The sequence below is a fragment of the Schistocerca cancellata genome, chromosome 2 (assembly GCF_023864275.1).
Source record: "Schistocerca cancellata isolate TAMUIC-IGC-003103 chromosome 2, iqSchCanc2.1, whole genome shotgun sequence".
In the NCBI taxonomy this organism is placed as follows: domain Eukaryota; kingdom Metazoa; phylum Arthropoda; class Insecta; order Orthoptera; family Acrididae; genus Schistocerca; species Schistocerca cancellata.
Genome location: NC_064627.1, coordinates 848,562,357 through 848,581,506, shown reverse-complemented (window position 1 = coordinate 848,581,506; position 19,150 = coordinate 848,562,357). Strand labels below are relative to the sequence as shown.

At 44.6% G+C, this 19,150-nt stretch overlaps 1 protein-coding gene across 1 annotated transcript in view; it reads left to right on the top strand.

The window, feature by feature from the left end:
* Positions 1 to 19,150, top strand: part of LOC126159271 (uncharacterized) — a 538,531-nt gene that overhangs the window by 460,118 nt on the left and 59,263 nt on the right. Inside the window, exon 5 of the mRNA XM_049916503.1 lies at positions 828 to 897. Within this exon, the coding sequence (XP_049772460.1) occupies positions 828 to 897 (70 nt within the window). The remainder of the gene's footprint in view (positions 1 to 827; positions 898 to 19,150) is intronic.

The window sequence follows — 19,150 nt, the reverse complement described above, 5'->3', positions numbered from 1 at the left end:
AGCGGATGGACGTGTACTGATCTGGAGACAACCTACATGTCATCAGGGAGCTGCTCAAGCTGTTGGAGGCTCTGTAACGGTGTGGGACGTGTGCAGCTGGAGTGATATGGGACCCCTGATATGTCTACATACGACTCTGACATGTGACACGTACGTAAGCATCCTGTCTGATCACTGCATCAGTTCATGTCCATTGTTCCTTCCGAAGAGCAATTCCAGCAGGACAATGCGGCACCCCACATGTCCTGAATTGCTACAGAGTGACTCCAGGAACACTCTTCCGAGTTTAAACATTTCCGCTGGCCACCAAACTCCCCATATGTGAACATTATTCACCATATTTGGGATGCCTTGCAAGCTGCTGTTCAGAAGAGATCTCCATCTTCTCCTGTACTCCTATGGATTTATGGACAGCCCTGCAGTATTCATGGTGTCAGATCACTTCAGCACTACTTTAGACATTAGTGAGTGCGTCCCACCTCGTGTTAAGGCGGTTCTGCGTGCTCGGGGAGGAGGAGGGGGGTCCTACCCTATATTAGGCAGAAGTACCAGTTTCTGTTGCTCTTCAGTGTATAACAAAATAGTTTGAAAACAAAATGTTTTCTTAAAGTTGAACAGTTCTTTATGCAACTTATACTGTCGCAGTTGTAATTTGAGAATGACATAATAGACCGAAATCGCAATAGTGATGACTAAATGTAGTTAATAACCTTCCAGGCTGAAAATGTTGCGCTTCTTAGGATAAGCTTTAATTATTAATGGGAGCGGAACAAACTGAAAATGAAATGCAAAGTAATAAATATGACGTTTTTTTTCTGTTTTCGCAGGGCAGCTCTTCTCGCAACAGCTGTGGGACAACTTCGAGGAGTACCAGGACACGTACAGACTGGCCAGAGAGTAAGTACATATCTGCCCACGCACCTGTCAGCATTAAACACCCGACTCGTCTCACTACTAGGCTGCTGGGAAAAAAAGAGAACCTAACAGGCCGTCTGAGTTTTTTGTAATGCGAGGTATTAACATTCCTTCACCGTCGGCGTTGCAGAGGGCGGCATCAAACAGGAATCATCTCATCAAGCATTGTGCGTACAAACCAATCGTAATTCATGGGCCGAGCCGACACAAATGAACGAAATTTCTGTCTGAGTTTAATAGCTGTAAGAAAGGGGAGAGGAGACGCTTCCTGCAATTACAGCCACAAAACGAAGGGCCCCCGTAAACGCCAAATAACTAATTACAGAATGGGAAGCAATTAGCCGCCTGACAAGACTGGCTGCTTTGTTACGCGGTTAGCAGCCAATCATGGACGCATGATTACGTGGGGGCGCGGGGGCACACCGCAACACAATACAGCTCCCCTCCCCTGCTCGTTTACACATTGGCCAGCAGTGGAAACTGGGAAGAGGGTTAAGGGTGGGGGGGGGGGAGGCTGGCGTGGGCCTGTGACGCGGGAGGGCAAGGGGGGGGGGAGGACCGGCAGAGGATATAATACCAAACCAACCCCAACCCTCAAAAACACATTTCAGTAGATCCGTTTGTATTCTTACATCTGTTACCAAATTGTACAGATGTCTTTCAGAGAATAAAGTAGTATGAAATCTACGTCTCGAGAATGTCAAGGAATTCTCTAAATTTCAAATTAATTTCACATAGGATACAGACACCATTTTGATTCTGCAACCATTGTAATCAAGACACAAAGGAATTCATAATAGGCTGCTGCTAGGGACGTTGATTTACATCAATGAGGAAACGAAAATTTGAGCCGGACAGGGATTCAAACCTAGGTCTCTTGCTCACTAGGCAGATCCTCTGACCACTGAGCTCTCGGGTTCGAATCCCAGTCCGTCATAAATTTTTAACTTTCCCCGTTGGTGTAAGTCGGTGACCACCAGCAACTAAATGTAATTAATTCCTTTGTGGCTTGATTATAATGGTTACAGGTACAAAGTGATGTCCGATAGATCAGACACCACATACATACCGGGTGATCCAAACTCAGTTTAAATTTGAAAACTTAATAAACCTCGGAATAATGTAGATAGAGAGGTAAAAATTGACTCACATGCTTGGAATGACATGGGGTTTTATTAGAACAAAAAAAAAAGCCATATTGCTAGACGCGTGAAAGATCTCTTGCGCGCGTCGTTTGGTGATGATCGTTTGCTCAGCCGCCACTTTCGTCATGCTTGGCTTCCCAGGTCCCCAGACCTCAATCTATGCGATTATTGGCTTTGGGGTTGCCTGAAGTCGCAAGTGTATCGTGGTCGACCGACATCTCTAGGGATGCTGAAAGACAACATCCGACGCCAATGCCTCACCATAGCTCCGGACATGCTTTACAGTGCTGTTCACAACATTATTCCTCGACTACATCTATTTTAGAGGGATGATGGTGGACATATTGAGCATTTCCTGTAAAGAACATCATCTTTGCTTTGTCTTAGTTTGTTATGCTAATTATTGCTATTCTGATCAGATGAAGCGCCATCTGTCGGACTTTTTGAACTTTTGTATTTTTTTGGTTCTAATAAAACCCCATGTCATTCCAAGCATGTGTGTCAATTTGCACCTCTCTATCTATATTATTCCGTGATTTATTCAGTTTTCAAATTTATACTGACTTTTTGATCAGCCGGTATTTAAGGCGAGGCTGGCCAGTGATCGCTTCAGTGCACAGGCGCACCACGCTCGAACTCTGAACGAGAATCGGCGAAACGCCGCGTGTAGTGAGTATAATGTACAGAGGCACTACATCAGTAGTGTATGGATAGTTTGAAAATTTGGGTCTGACGGGGGGGCAGGAGACCGAGGTTGGATTTCTGGTCTGGCACAAATTTTCAACTTTCTTCATTGATTTAAATCAGTGCCCACTAACAGCTAAATGTTAGTAATTCTTTCATGACTCTCGAGTTGCTTGCCCACGTCGACTATCTTACGCCTTCACCAGTAATATGCTAGCCAAGTAAACGTTCACGTTGCTGCCTGTACCTCCCATCAGTGGCAAATCCGATACTATTATTTTGTAAGTGCGAAGGTACCCGACAACTACAGGAGATTTCCTAAGGGAAGACAGACAGGAATAGACGCTCTATAAAGAAAATAGGAAATAAATAGAGACGGAAGTTAAAACCTTCTGGGCTGTTACGCCGCGTCGTATTTCTCCAAACTGATATGTGATACTGCTCAATCTGTAGTGAACACCAGAAGATCCTGAAGAAGAGTCCAGCAGCAAAAGAAACACTGGATCCACGCCAAAGGGTGGGGGGTGGGGGGTGGAGCGTGGAGCCAGGGGAGCCACGTGTCTTGAATAAATGTAGTGTATGTGTAAAACTCATTCTGAATCTCAAATGTGTATTTTAAAAACTCAAAAATATACATTTCTGCAAGTTTGAAAACTGCCCAAATATGATTCCTGAACTATAAAAGTCTAAAGTTTATCGCTATAAAGATAATTATAATAATAAAACCGGATGTAGAAATAAACCAACTTGTAGTATCTCCATCTTATTCTATGTGCATTACACTTTGGCTACTATGGCTACTTACAGTGATTTGTCTCAGTCCTTCCATCTGGTTTCTGCTCTACTGTCGGTTTGTATAGTATTTTTGTGACTTTCTTATCCTCGATTTTCTTGATATGTTCTTTCAGTTTCCTTCTGTATCCTTCTACTTTTCTATTTAGAGATATTAATCCTAAATCTGCTCTTGTTTCTGTATTTCGATTTCCAACATGTCTTACGTATCCTACCGTATGTCAGAAAGTTAGGGTATCTTTTCTTAATGTTATCAATTTTTGCTTACATACATTACAAATAATAATGACATAATTCCGAAAATTACAGGAAAGCCAGTTTCTCCTCTTTCCAGTTAAATGCCGGACTGAAACTGATTGTGGGGCCTTTTGCGGGCAAGTGCTCCTCCAGCTAAGCGAACCAGCACGATTCACAACACTCCCTCAAAGCTTCACTTCCGCCGGTACCTCTCATTTCCAAACTTCACAGAAGTTATCCTGCATACCTTCCAGGACAAGCAACCCAACAAGCAACAAGCAACACAAATGTGACATGCTCCACTGTTTTCCCACTGTTGCTACTTTGGATGTAATTTCTTTTTTTTCGTACGGTGCACTTTTATTTTGTTGAGATATTTTCAACTACCATCAAGCCACAGATTCTTAGTTGTTATGAGCTCACAAAGCTGCGACGAATGTAAGTAGTGGATTTGTTGGAATGTGACAAATATGTAATTGTTTTTCGTTGCTGGTAGCGCTGGAGGGACAGCCAGGCACAGATGAGCCACTTGACAGATCCAGTTCGCCTTTTGTGAGTCAACAGCGTTCTGACTGGTTTGATGTCGCCTGCCACCAATTCCCAACCATTTACTCTCAGAGTAGCGCTTTCAGTCTACGTTTTCAGTTATTTGCTAGATATAGCCCAATCTCCGCCTTCCCCCCAGTTTTTACCCTTTACAGCTGCCTCTAGAGCCATAGAAGTTACCCCTGATATCTTAATAGATGTCCTATCATCCTGTCCCTTGTTCTTGTCAGTGTTTTGCACATATTCTTTTCCTCTCCGATTCTGTACAGAACTTCCTCTTTGCTTACCTTATCAGTCCACTTTCTTCTGTAGCAGCACATCTGAAATGCTTCGATTGCACTTCTATCCCTGTTTTCCCACACTCCATATTTCACTACCATACAATGCTATGCTCCAAACGCGCATTCTCAGAAATTTCTTCCCAAAATTAAGGCCAATGTTTGATACTACTAGACTTCTACTGCCCAGGAATGCCCATTTTGTCGGTGCTAGTCTTCCTTTGATATCCTCCTTGCTCCGTCCCTCATAGGTTATTTTGCTGCTTAGGTAGCAACTTCCTTAGCTTCATCTACTTCGTGATCATCGGTCTTGAAGTTAAATTTCTCTGTGTTCTCATTTCTGTTACTTCCCGCTACCTTTTCTCGATCTACTCTGTCCATTTTCTGTCCTCAATGGACTGTTCACTCCATTCAACAGATCCTGTAGTTCTTCTTCACTTTCACTGAGGATATCATCAGCGAATCGGTCATTGATATCCTTTCATCTTGAATTTTAAATTCACTCTTGAACCTTTCTTTTATTTCCGATATTGCTTCTTCAAATGGTTCAAATGACTCTAAGCACTGTGGGACTTAACATCTGAGGTCATCAGTCCCCTAGACTTAGAACTACTTAAACCTAACTAACATAAGGACATCACACACATCCATGCCCGTGGTAGGATTCGAACCTGCGACCGTAGCAGAAGCGCGGCTCCAGGCTGAAGCGCCTAGAACCGCTCGGCCATAGCGGCCGGATATTGCTTCTTCAATGCATAGTTTGAACAGTAGGAGGCGAAAGACCACATCCCTGTGTTACACTCTTTTGACCCGAACACTTTGTTCTTGGTCTTCCACACTTATTGTTCCTTCTTGGCTCTCTTACTTACCGCATATTACCCAACTTTCCGTATAGCTTACGTCCATTTTTCTCAGAATTTCGAACAACTTGCATGATTTGGCTATGGGACCCAAAATTAGACTTCGCGATGAAACGAAAAATTTGCTATTCGTGGATATTTGTTTCGTAGGTTGAACAATGTACTATCAACCTAAATTAGTAAACAGAACAATAGACGAGTCAATCATAGCTCTGAGTACTATTATTTTCTTACGAGGAAAAAGGGCAAAGCGTAAATTTCAGGACTAAACTCACTGCTTGTTGTACCGCGATAAATCGAGCACATTGTCAGTGAGATCTGCAGGAGCGCAGCGCAATATAGAGTGGTCCGCAACCGTCCCTTGATCGGAGCCCCCTGTTTGATGGATCGTCCGACCGAGAGGCAATTTCATCCCGGCGACGATTACTGTAATTGATCGGCGGACGGAGCGGCCAAACTGTGTACGCGGTAATTGTTGCGTAATGCGCGATTAGCCCGGAAGGTCCGATGCCGGACGCGTTTCGGTGATTATCACATTTTTATTGTTGTCGGTGAGTGTGTGGGAAGGGGAAGGGGAGGGGGAGGCGGGGGCGGCGGACACAGTCGCAGAGCGGCCCAAGGACGGCGGCTGCATTCCAGGGCCTCATGACTAACGCGCCGGGAGATCGGCGCACAGTTAACACCGGCGTAGCGCGAAGGCGGTGCCGCAACGGCTGCGCGTGCGACTGCGTCCAGCTGGGCTGTGACCTCACTGCTGAGCTATGAGCCGCAATCAGAGCACTTTCCTTCGATCGGATGCCTGCGGAACATGAACAATGGCCTGCTGCCGCACCGCTCGCTGCTAGCCATTACGCGCCTCCGGCATTTCCACGTAGCTCTTTCTAAGGTTCTAGTCTTTTGTAAGGTTCTAGTCTCGCATTATTTCCCAGAAATGCATTCATTATACGAGGACATTGACATTAAGAACGAATTGCAATTGCAATTCAATGACCATTTTCTTTTCTTTTTTTTTTTCCTGAGCGTTTTCGAGATTCCTAGTTTCGTTTTCAGAAGTACCTGATACATAGAGGATGGTTCAGCTGTCCCTGCTGCTGTCGTTTTATGCAACCTGCAATGTTATAACTAGACTGTAAAACAGTTAAGATCCTTAGACGCCAGAAAGGCATCTGGCCCAGACGGTGTACCCGTAAGATTTTGTGTTGACTATGCTACAAATATAGCTCCATTCTTATCCGTCATCTACCAGAGATCATTGTAACGGCGGAAAGTTCCACGGGACTGGAAGAAGGCCCAGGTCATAGCAATCTACAGGGTGTTACAAAAAGGTACGGGCAAACTTACAGGAAACATTCCTCACACACAAATAAAGAAAAGATGTTATGTGGACATGTGTCCGGAAACGCTTAATTTCCATGTTAGAGCTCATCTTAGTTTCGTCAGTATGTACTGTACTTCCTAGATTCACCGCCAGTTGGCCTAATTGAAGGAAGTTAATGTTCACTTCGGTGCTTGTGTTGACATGCGACTCATTGCTCTACAGTACTAGCATCAAGCACATCAGTACGTAGCATCAACAGGTTAGTGTTCATCACGAACGTGGTTTGGCAGTCAGTGCAATGTTTGCAAATGCGGAGTTGGCAGATGCCCATTTGATGTATGGATTAGCACGGGGTAATAGCCGTGGCGCGGTACGTTTGTATCGAGACAGATTTCCAGAACGAAGGTGTCCCGACAGGAAGACGTTCGAAGCAATTGATCAGCGTCTTAGGGAGCACGGAACATTCCAGCCTATCACTCGCGACTGGGAAGACCTAGAACGACGAGGACACCTGCAATGGACGAGGCAATTCTTCGTGCAGTTGACGATAACCCTAATGTCAGCGTCAGAGAAGTTGCTGCTGTACAAGGTATGGAGAGTGCTACGGGAGAACCAGTTGTTTCCGTGCCATGTACAGCGTGTGCAGGCACTATCAGCAGCTGATTGGCCTCCACGGGTACACTTCTGCGAATGGTTCATCCAACAATGTGTCAATCCTCATTTCAGTGCAAATGTTCTCTTTACGGATGAGGCTTCATTCCAACGTGATCAAATTGTAAATTTTCACAATCGACATGTGTGGGCTGACGAGAATCCACACGCAATTGTGCAATCACGTCATCAACACAGATTTTCTGTGAACGTTTGAGCAGGCATTGTTGGTGATGTCTTGATTGGGCCCCATGTTCTTCCACCTACGCTCAATGGAGCACGTTATCATGATTTCATACGGCATACTCTACCTGTGCTGCTAGAACATGTGCCTTTACAGGTACGACACAACATGTGGTTCATGCACGATGGAGCTCCTGCACATTTCAGTCGAAGTGTTCGTACGCTTCTCAACAACAGATTCGGTGACCGATGGACTGGTAGAGGCGGACCAATTGCATGGCCTCCACGCTCTCCTGACCTCAGCCCTCTTGACTTTCATTTATGGGGGCATTTGAAAGCTCTTGTCTACGCAACCCCGGTACCAAATGTAGAGACTCTTCTTGCTCGTATTGTGGACGGCTGTGATACAATACGCTACTCTCCAGGGCTGCATCAGCGCATCAGGGATTCCATGCGACGGAGGGTGCATGCATGTATCCTCGCTAACGGGGGACATTTTGAACATTTCCTGTAACAAAGTGTTTGAAGTCACGCTGGTACGTTCTGTTGCTGTGTGTTTCCATTCCATGATTAATGTGATTTGAAGAGAAGTAATAAAATGAGCTCTAACATGGAAAGTAAGCGTTTCCGGACACACGTCCACATAACATATTTTCTTTCTTTGTGTGTGAGGAATGTTTCCTGAAAGTTTGGCCGTACCTTTTTGTAACACCCTGTATAAAAAGGGTAGAAAATCGGATGCATATAATTACCGGCCAATTTCACTAACATCGATTTGTTGTAGAATCATGGAACATATTTTGTGTTCATACATAATGGCCTTACTCTGAGAAGCTCATCTGCAGAAACCAGCACGGTTTTAGGAAACAGTGGTCATGCGAGACACAGCTGGCCCTCTTTGTGCATGATATACAACAGGCTCTAGATATCGGCTCCCAGGTTGATGCCATATTTCTCGACTTTCGAAAGGCGTTAGACTCAATTCCGCACTGTCGCTTGCTACAAAAAGTGCGCGCTTACGGTCTATCCAATGACATATGCCGTTGGATGAAAAGTTTTCTAACAGACAGGGAGCAGTATAGCGTCCTGAACGGGGTAACTTCAACAGAAACAAGAAGAACTTCAGGTGTGCCCCAGGGCAGCGTAATATGTCCTCTGCTTTTAACATAAACGATTTGGTTGATGGTATTGACAGCGGCCTTAGACTGTTTGCCGATGATGCTGTAGTCTATAGGATAGTAGTATCATACGAAAGTTGTGAACAAATCAATGAGGATTTGCAGAAAATAAATGCGTTGTGTAATGACTGGCAGTTATCTCATAATATTAGTAAGAATCAGTCAAAAGCCAAAAAGCAAAGAGAAAAGAACACCACTTCGATGTGAAGAGCGATTTAATGCCGTTCAGATTGTAGCCGGCACGTTCTGTAAAATTCTGATGGTAAATGGAGTCACTGTCTCTTATCACCCGAGATGGACCGAGCGAGGTGGCGCAGTGGTTAGACACTGGACTCGCATTCGGGAGGACGACAGTTCAATCCCGCGTCCGGCCATCCTGATTTAGGTTTTCCGTGATTTCCCTAAATCGCTCCAGGCAAATGCCGGGATGGTTCCTTTGAAAGGGCACGGCCGACTTCCTTCCCTAATCCGATGAGACCGATGACCTCGCTGTCCGGCCTCCTTCCCCCAAGAACCCAACCCAACAAAATAAATTATCAGTCTTTGGAAGCGGTAACATCCGTCAAGTATCTGGGTGTGACTATTCGAAATGATCTCAAATGCAATGATCAGATTACACAAGTAATGGGTAAGGCGAACTCTAGATTGCGGTTTATTGGTAGAATCCTGAAGCGATGCAGTCCTTCAACAAAGGAAATAGCTTACAATACGTTAGTTCGTCCATTCTTAAGAGTATTGTTCGTTCTGTATAGGACTCTTACCACTTGGGTCTGATTCAAGAGATTGAGAAGGTCCAAAGAAGAGCGGCAAGATTCGTGACTGGTACATGTAGTCATCGCGAAAGCGTTACAAATCTCATAGAAAGTTTGAAGCGGGACACACTTGCAGATAGACGACGCGCTAAATAGATGGGGCTGCTCACTAAATTCCGAAATCCAATCTTCACGTAGGATAAGAACATATATTGCTACCACCAACTTTCAGAACGCGTAATGATCATCATTCAAAGATAAGGGAAATCAGAGCCCGTACTGAGGCGTTCAGACAGTCGTTTTTCCCTCTAGCGATCCGCGTGTGGAACAGAGGGGGGGAGTGGGGGGGAATATGACTTTGGCGCGAATTGTGCCCTCCACCACACACCGCTTGGTGGCTAGAGGAGTATATATATATATATATATATATATATATATATATATATATATATATATATATGTAGACTTAAAAAGCAACAGAAGCCAGATTTTGAAATTCTCTTATTCGCTGAGCGCAGCGCAGACTGTTAGTCCTACAGACAAAAATGAACAAGACCTTTTTGTAGGAAATTTAATGTAGTTAAACTTTTTTACGGAGTTACATTTCCGCCGGAGGCCACGGTTTTCGAGCTATTCAAGAATAATGTACAAAATTATCCTACAAACGACTTTTCCACCCCCACTCTAATCCGTCATTAGTCAGGATTTGTGGTATGTTGTTCATGACACTCGCTCCTACCACTTTACAAAAAATTCCAAGTACACAAAATATTCCCGATATTCGACCTTTTTTCGTCTCTATTGACTGGGCTGTTACGCCACCAATATAGTTCGCTATTTCGTTAACATTATTAATTTAAATGAAATTGCGTTGTGACGCAAGTGCGAAGATTCCTAAAATGTTCTTCCATCGTTTGGAGTTCTTGTCGAGTAGACGCGACAACAGACATTAATCGGATTGAGACATATACTGTCTGATCATAACAAGGCTGTACAGACCATAGGAAAGTGGAACAGAAATACTCGAGGAACTTCAGTACGAATCTTTGTAAGAATATCAGTGAAAAACACAGCTGACAGCCGGTAAAACTTGTTTTTAATAGGCCAAGCTACCAACAGAAATTATTAGATCAATCCATCACAGATGAACCCAACGTTTACAGATTAATGAGTCTTGTAAACCTAGCGCTAAAACTGATTATGTTGACAGTTCGACCTAAACTTAACCCTTACAATCCAGTAGTTTTGTAGTTATAAGGCCTCACGAATACAACGATGTAATCGTTTATTTTATGCTGTTAAAAGTCACAAAACTGTTAGGTAAAACTTGCACAAACGCCAGTTTTAAAATTTGCAAGTGCTCGATTAAGCCGGTGTCTTAATACGGCCAGTCAGCTTAAGATCAGAAAAGGACGAATGTGGCAAATAATTCGCGCAGTCGCTTTTTTTTGTACAGTGGTAGGAGGGAGTGCAATGACTAACATACTAGAAATCCTGAATAATGAGGGATGAAGGTGGGTGCGTTTGTAGGTCACTTTTATACGTTTTTCTTGAAGAACTCGAAAGCTACGGCCTCTATCGAAAACATAAACCGGTACAAAATTTAGCTACATTAAATTTTCTACAAAAATTCCTGTTCATTTTTTTCTGTGGGACAAATAGTCTGTGCGTATGAAAAATCTCACTTGTGGTTTTTAAAGGCCACATGTAACTTGCGCGTTGCGGTAAGAGCTGCTGAGTCATCCCGTGTACATCAAATCGGAGTGAGGTACGTTCTCCGTAGGCTCATTTTTTGCTCTCATCAACCGTCCAGCGGTAACGTGCACTACCAGACCGGTGTCCATAGCATTACCTCCTGCTTCCCTGTGAACGTATTCAACTGCCGATCACTGAGTACGTCATTTCGTAAGTTGTTAATACTTAGCGCTGAATCTCGCTTAATGCTGGAATGACCTCGTCTAGCCACACATGTTTTTAAAGCGTGTTTGGTTTTATTGCGTCATGATTGTAAGGTCTGTAAAGTAGTTTCCTTGGAAATGCAATAACTGTTTTGTATTTCATTCAGTTTAGCAGTCACCGTTTCTTCTCCAACCACGTCTGCGTCCCCTGCCCGCTGTACTGCCAGTCACCGGCTCCTTCGCCAGATCTCCCTCGGCGACGCAACTACTCGTAATGTACTCATAACGAGTTTACGCAGAACACAAATGACTCCAGATAACACCTGGACTCGAGATAACACTTGGACGACGCAACATTCAGTGGGAAAAGATTCTTGATTCATTGATAGACAACAGTTCGTAGGTGGAGACAGGCAGTTCTGCAAAGCGAAAGGAACCGTCGCATATTCTGCTGGCGACATCTCCGGTGATTGGTTGGTTTGATTTGGTGGAAGAGACCAAACAGCGAGGTCATCGGTCACATCGGATTAGGGAAGGATGGGGAAGGAAGTCGGCCGTGCCCTGTCAAATGAACCATCGCGGCATTTGCCTGAAGCGATTTAGGGAAATCACGGAAAACCTAAATCAGGATGGCCGGACGCGGGATTGAACCGTCGTCCTCCCGAATGCGACTCCAGTGTGCTAACCACTGCGCCACCTCGCTCGGTCCATCTCGGGTGATAAGAGGCAGTGAATCCATTTACCATCAGAATTTTACAGAACGTGCCGGCTACAATCTGAACGGCATTAAATCGCTCTTCACATCGAAGTGGTGTTCTTTTCTCTTTGCTTTTTGGCTTTTGACTGATTCTTCTTGTTTAACATTATTGTACCGTTATAGGTATATTACAATTTATAGTAGGTTACCTTACGTTTTGGAGGTGTGGTGCGCTTCGCACCAATATTAACGGTTTTCTGTCCTACTCCATCTTTGCATAGAGTGAGGGTGGAAAAACGTTTTTATGCCTCTGAACCCGCCCTAATCTAATCAGACTTATGTGGGATATAAAACGGTACCAGTTCGTTGGTCGAACAATCTATACACGAATACAGTGTAAGTAGGCTGTTTAGGTTTTTATGTTGGTAGCGCTCTGAATCAAAATCACTGACTGTGCTGTGTGCAATCTGTGGCTGGTTTGCATTCTTGGAATTTGCTATTGTAGTATTGGGCTGTTACAGCACGTAGCGTTGCGCAGTTGGAGGTGAGCCGCCAGCAGTGGTGGACGTGGGAAGAGAGATGGCGGAGTTTTGAGAGCGGATGATCTGGACGTGTGTCCATCAGACAGAGTAAATTTGTAAGACTGGATGTCATGAACTGGTACATATATTATGACTTTTGAACACTATTAAGGTAAATACATTGTTTGTTCTCTATCAAAATCTTTCATTTGCTAACTATGTCTATCAGTAGTTAGCGACTTCAGTAGTTAGAATCTTTTATTTAGCTGGCGGTATTGGCGCTCGCTGTATTGCAGTAGTTCGAGTAACGAAGATTTTTGTAAGGTAAGTGATTCATGAAAGGTATTTGTTAGTCAGGGCCATTCTTTTGTAGGGATTATTGAAAGTCAGATTGCGTTGCGCTAAAATATTGTGTGTCAGTTAAGTGTTGATCAGAATAAGTAAAGAGAGTAATGTCTGAGTACGTTCAGTTTTGCTCAGCTGTTTGAAAAGCATATAACGTAAGGGGTTTACCAGCACAGTAATTCATTAATTTTTCTATGGGGACTTTCCAACAGGTTCTCTAAATTTTCCTAAGAAAGGGTCTATAGAACTATGTCAGTATTCTTCCAAAGAATGCACGGCATTCACAGCTGCTAAAACTCATGATGAATGAAAACACCGCTGACAGTTGGTAAAATTTAATTTCAACTGACCACACTATCGGTTTCAAAGCTTACAGCCTCAGCTTCAGGTGCAACAAAAATTATTAAATCAGTCCATCATAGGTGAACCCACCGTATTACCATTCAGAGGATACAGTGATCAGCCAGAACATTATGATCACCTACCTGTTAGCCGGTATGTCTGGAAGCAATGAGGCCTTGGTGGGCCGCTGGAGGGAGTTGGCGCCACATCTGCACACACGAGTTACCTAATTCCCACAAATTTCGGAGAGGGGGTGATGAGCTCTGGCGCCAAGTCCAATCACATTTCAGATGTTTTCGATCGGTTTCAGATCTGACGAGGTGGGGGTTGAACACTTCAATTGAAACTCATCACTATGTTCCTCGAACCACTCCACCAGACTTCTGGCCTTGTGACATGGCGCATTATCTTGCTGAAAAATGACACTGCCGCCGGGAAACGTAATATACGTGGGGTGCAACCAGTGTAAGATACTCCTTGGACGTTACGGTGGCTTGCACGAGCGCCACTGGACCCTTGGACGCCCACGTGAATGTTCTCCAGAGCAGAATGCAGCCGCCGCCAGCTTGTCTCCGTCCCGTAGTATAGGTGGCAAAGAGCTGTTTCCCCGGAAGGCAACGGATTCGCGCCCTCTCATCACCGAGACGAAAAAGGTATCGGGATTCATCAGGCAATGCAACGCTCTGCCACTACACCACGTCCTGTGCCGATGGTCAAGTGCCCATTTCAGTCCTCGTTGGCGATGTCGTCGTCTTAACATTGGCACATGCGTGGGTCGTTGGCTGCGGAGGCCCATCGTTAGGAGTGTTTGGTGCACTGTGTGTTCAGACACACTTGTACTCTGCCCAGCATCAAAGTCTGATGTTAGTTCTCCTACAGTTCGCCGTCTGTCCTGTTTTTACCAATCTGCCCAGTCTACGACGTCTGACATTTGTGATGAAGGGTGAACGCCCAACCCCCGACGTCTCGACGTGTTTTCACTTTGGTTTTGCCACGTGTTGAAAACACCACAGCACTCCTCGCACACCCAACAAGTCGTGCAGTTTCCGAAAAGCTCGTGCCGGGCCTCCGTGCTATCACAATCTGCTTTAGGTCAAACTCAGATACACTCCTGGAAATGGAAAAAAGAACACATTGACACCGGTGTGTCAGACCCACCATACTTGCTCCGGTCACTGCGAGAGGGCTGTACAAGCAATGATCACACGCACGGCACAGCGGACACACCAGGAACCGCGGTGTTGGCCGTCGAATGGCGCTAGCTGCACAGCATTTGTGCACCGCCGCCGTCAGTGTCAGCCAGTTGGCATACGGAGCTCCATCGCAGTCTTTAACACTGGTAGCATGCCGCGACAGCGTGGACGTGAACCGTATGTGCAGTTGACGGACTTTGAGCGAGGGCGTATAGTGGGCATGCGGGAGGCCGGGTGGACGTACCGCCGAATTGCTCAACACGTGGGGCGTGAGGACTCCACAGAACATCGATGTTGTCGCCAGTGGTCGGCGGAAGGTGCACGTGCCCGTCGACCTGGGACCGGACCGCAGCGACGCACGGATGCACGCCAAGACCGTAGGATCCTACGCAGTGCCGTAGGGGACCGCACCGCCACTTCCCAGCAAATTAGGGACACTGTTGCTCCTGGGGTATCGGCGAGGACCATTCGCAACCGTCTCCATGAAGCTGGGCTACGGTCCCGCACACCGTTAGGCCGTCTTCCGCTCACGCCCCAACATCGTGCAGCCCGCCTCCAGTGGTGTCGCGACAGGCGTGAATGGAGGGACGAATGGAGACGTGTCGTCTTCAGCGATGAGAGTCGCTTCTGCCTTGGTGCCAATGATGGTCGTATGCGTGTTTGGCGCCGTGCAGGTGAGCGCCACAATCAGGACTGCATACGACCGAGGCACACAGGGCCAACACCCGGCATCATGGTGTGGGGAGCGATCTCCTACACTGGCCGTACACCACTGGTGATCGTCGAGGGGACACTGAATAGTGCACAGTACATCCAAACCGTCATCGAACCCATCGTTCTACCATTCCTAGACCGGCAAGGGAACTTGCTGTTCCAACAGGACAATGCACGTCCGCATGTATCCCGTGCCACCCAACGTGCTCTAGAAGGTGTAAGTCAACTACCCTGGCCAGCAAGATCTCCGGATCTGTCCCCCATTGAGCAAGTTTGGGACTGGATGAAGCGTCGTCTCACGCGGTCTGCACGTCCAGCACGAACGCTGGTCCAACTGAGGCGCCAGGTGGAAATGGCTTGGCAAGCCGTTCCACAGGACTACATCCAGCATCTCTACGATCGTCTCCATGGGAGAATAGCAGCCTGCATTGCTGCGAAAGGTGGATATACACTGTACTAGTGCCGACATTGTGCATGCTCTGTTGCCTGTGTCTATGTGCCTGTGGTTCTGTCAGTGTGATCATGTGATGTATCTGACCCCAGGAATGTGTCAATAAAGTTTCCCCTTCATGGGACAATGAATTCACGGTGTTCTTATTTCAGTTTCCAGGAGTGTAGATACCGCACCTTCCCCATTCTACACACGAACAGCACGCTCACTGATACTACATGCACCGAACATCTGTTTGACTAGCAGGCATTCCATGTCAGGTCACGCTGCTATCGCCTGGACAGCTTTATATCAATAGTAGGTCGGTGGTCATTATGTTCTGGCTGATCAGCGTATTGCCATTATTAAAAAAAATGATTTAAAAACGTTTGGTTCATCTGTGATGGATTGGTGTAATAATTTCTGTTGGTAGTGTGGCCTATTAAAACCAAGTTTTACCGGCTGTCAGCTGTTTTTCATTGATCATTCTTCCAGAGATTCGTGCTGAAGTTCCCCGAGTATTTATGTTACACTTTCCTATGGTACGTACAAACTTGTTATGATCAGGCAGTGTGTGAATCCGATCAATGTCTGTTGTCGCGTCTACTCGACAAGAACTCCACCCTCTGGAAGAATATTTTAGGAATCTTCGCACTTGCGTCACTACGCAGTTTCATTTACAGATCCAATTCCCGGGAACACTTGCTACAAAGCTGTCTCCTTTTCATGTCGTGTAATAATGCTTTTGCGTTCGGATCTCATTTTACTTTTCGACTTGTTGAGTCATCAGTCTTCTGACGGGTTTGATGCTGCCCTCCGCGAATTCCTGTCCTATGCCAAACTAAGAATAGCAGTTGCAACCTATGTCCTCAATTATTTGTTGGATATATTGGGATCTCTGACATCTTCTGCAGTTTTTACGCTCAACATCTCCAAGTTCGATGGCAGTTATTCCTTGATGTCTCAACATTTATCCTATTATCAGTCCTAATTTTTAACTTCCTTCTACAGCACAGTGTCTCCAACACCTTCGTTCTCTCTTTTGTCGTTTCCCCACAATCCAAGATTCACTTCCGTACAAGGTTATTTTGCGCGCGCACGTCCCCCCTCCACACACACATACACACATACACACACACACACACATACACACACACACACACACACACACACACACACACACACACACACACACACACACTAATTTGCCATGGATGCTACTTCGCCTGTACTAATCAGCTTTTTTAGTGCTTTTTGATTTGTCCATCATGCGTCATTTTGCTTCCGAAGTACAAGACTTTTAGCTACTCCTCATAAATTTCGTCCTTTTTTCGTTTTATTCTCAATCCTTATTGAGTGTTCCTTGCTCATTCCATTCAAAAGCCTCTGCATTCTTTCTCACTTTAACAAAGGATAACGATGTCACCACTAAGTCCTGTTGTCGATATCCTTTCACTCTGAAGTCAATCCCACTCCTAAACGTTTTATTTATTTTTGTCGTTGGGGCCTCAATTTACAGAATCAACAGCAGGGACTAAAAACTACATCTTCGTCTTACGCGTTTCCTGATCCGTGCATTTAATTTTTGGTTTTCCATTCTTACTTTTCCCTCTTGGTTCTTGTACTGACTGTATATTAATCTTCTTTCTCTGTAGCTTACACTACATCTTCTGAGATGTCTCGAACGTCTTTCACGATTTTATATCATCGAAAGCTTTTTCTATGTCGACAGAAGCTGAAACGTCCCCTTTGAACAATTTTACATGTGAAACGTCCACTTAGAACAATTATACAAGCCTGTGCTTAACCTGACACACAATATTTTTTAGCGCAACGCAATCTGACTTTCAATAACCCCTACAAAACAATGGCCCTGACTAACTTTAACCTATACCTTTTACAAATCACTTACCTCACAAAAATCTTCGCTACTCAAGCTACTGCAAAACAGCGAGCGCCACTACTGCCAGCTAAATAAAAGATTCAAACTACTGAAGGTACTAACTACTGATAGGGATAGTTAGCAAATGAAAGATATTAATAGAGAACAAACAATGTATTTACCTTAATATTCATAATTGACATTCAGTCTTACAGATTATCAAAACTCCGCCATCTCTCTCCCCACGTCCACCACTGCTGGCGGCTCACCTCCAACTGCCCAACGCTATCTGCTGTTCACATCCAGCTATAGCAGTTCATGACAACAATGGCAGGCAACAATGCAAACTAGCGACATACTGCACACAGCACAGCCAGTGATTTTCATACAGAGAGCGCTACATAGCGTTGCCAATAAGAAAACATAAACAGCAAACTTACATAAAGAAAACATAAACAGCCTACTTACATAGCCCCCATGCTCCCCACAAAAAATTTTACAAAATGTTTTTGGCCAGTGGCCAATACAGATTTGAAAAATTTTTTCATAATTACAATAACAAAGATATCAAATGCACACACTTATTGATACAATGTTGGTCAACAGCTAAAATTTTTTTCACAGTCAATAAAGACAGTCCAGATTGTTCATCATAATAGTAATTACAGTTTTTGTTTTTCACAAAGTCTCGTTAGTAAAAGAAATTGCACATAGAAGTAGTGGATTTCCATGCAGTCTTGAAGAAGTAGTGTTGTCCTTCCAACGGAAAGACAGTGCTGACTCTTGAAATGCTGACAGGTAATGGGCCACAATGGAGCAAACCCACAGCAGAGTCATTCGAAGTTCTGACGAATATTGGTAGGTAGGTCATCACTGAGCAGACCCACTGCAGTCCTGGTAGAGAGTATTGTATTGGTGGGCCATCAAAGATGCAGACCCACTGTAGTCCTTGTAGAGATGGCCAGCAGCCATCTGTTGTGACTGTGCAGGTGCACAATCACCATTGAAGAGTCTTGCGGATAATAGAGCAAGTCCATAACCACCACTTGTGCATTCACAAAGTTTTTGGGAATTGTCCTTAGAACCAGCAATGCTGTTATCCAGTCCCTTGCTGAATTATTAACACACGTGCAAACACTAACAGTCCCTACTTCTCACATATCGTCCATATACTGTGACCAACAGAAATGTGTGCAGTGAAATGAATGCTTACAAGTTACTTAATTTGATTAACTGGCGTCAATTACAATTCTATAACATAAGAATACAATGACAAAGGTACAAAATACATCATTAAAAACATAACAACACAGATAATATTTGTAGTAATAGGGGCTTTACAAAAGAATAGAAATAAACATATACATCAATGTTACAGGAATGATGACATGAGTACAAAAATAAAAGATCAGAATCACTTTTGAAACGTCAACTTCACACATGAGCATTAAAACAAAACAGAATAAATAAAGTCTAAGCATCTTTACAAAGAAAATAACAGAGTATTAGAAAAATTCTACAACATAGCTCTCATCAGCTAAACACATAAAGACAGGAAAAACACAAATACACACGGGTACCCAAACACA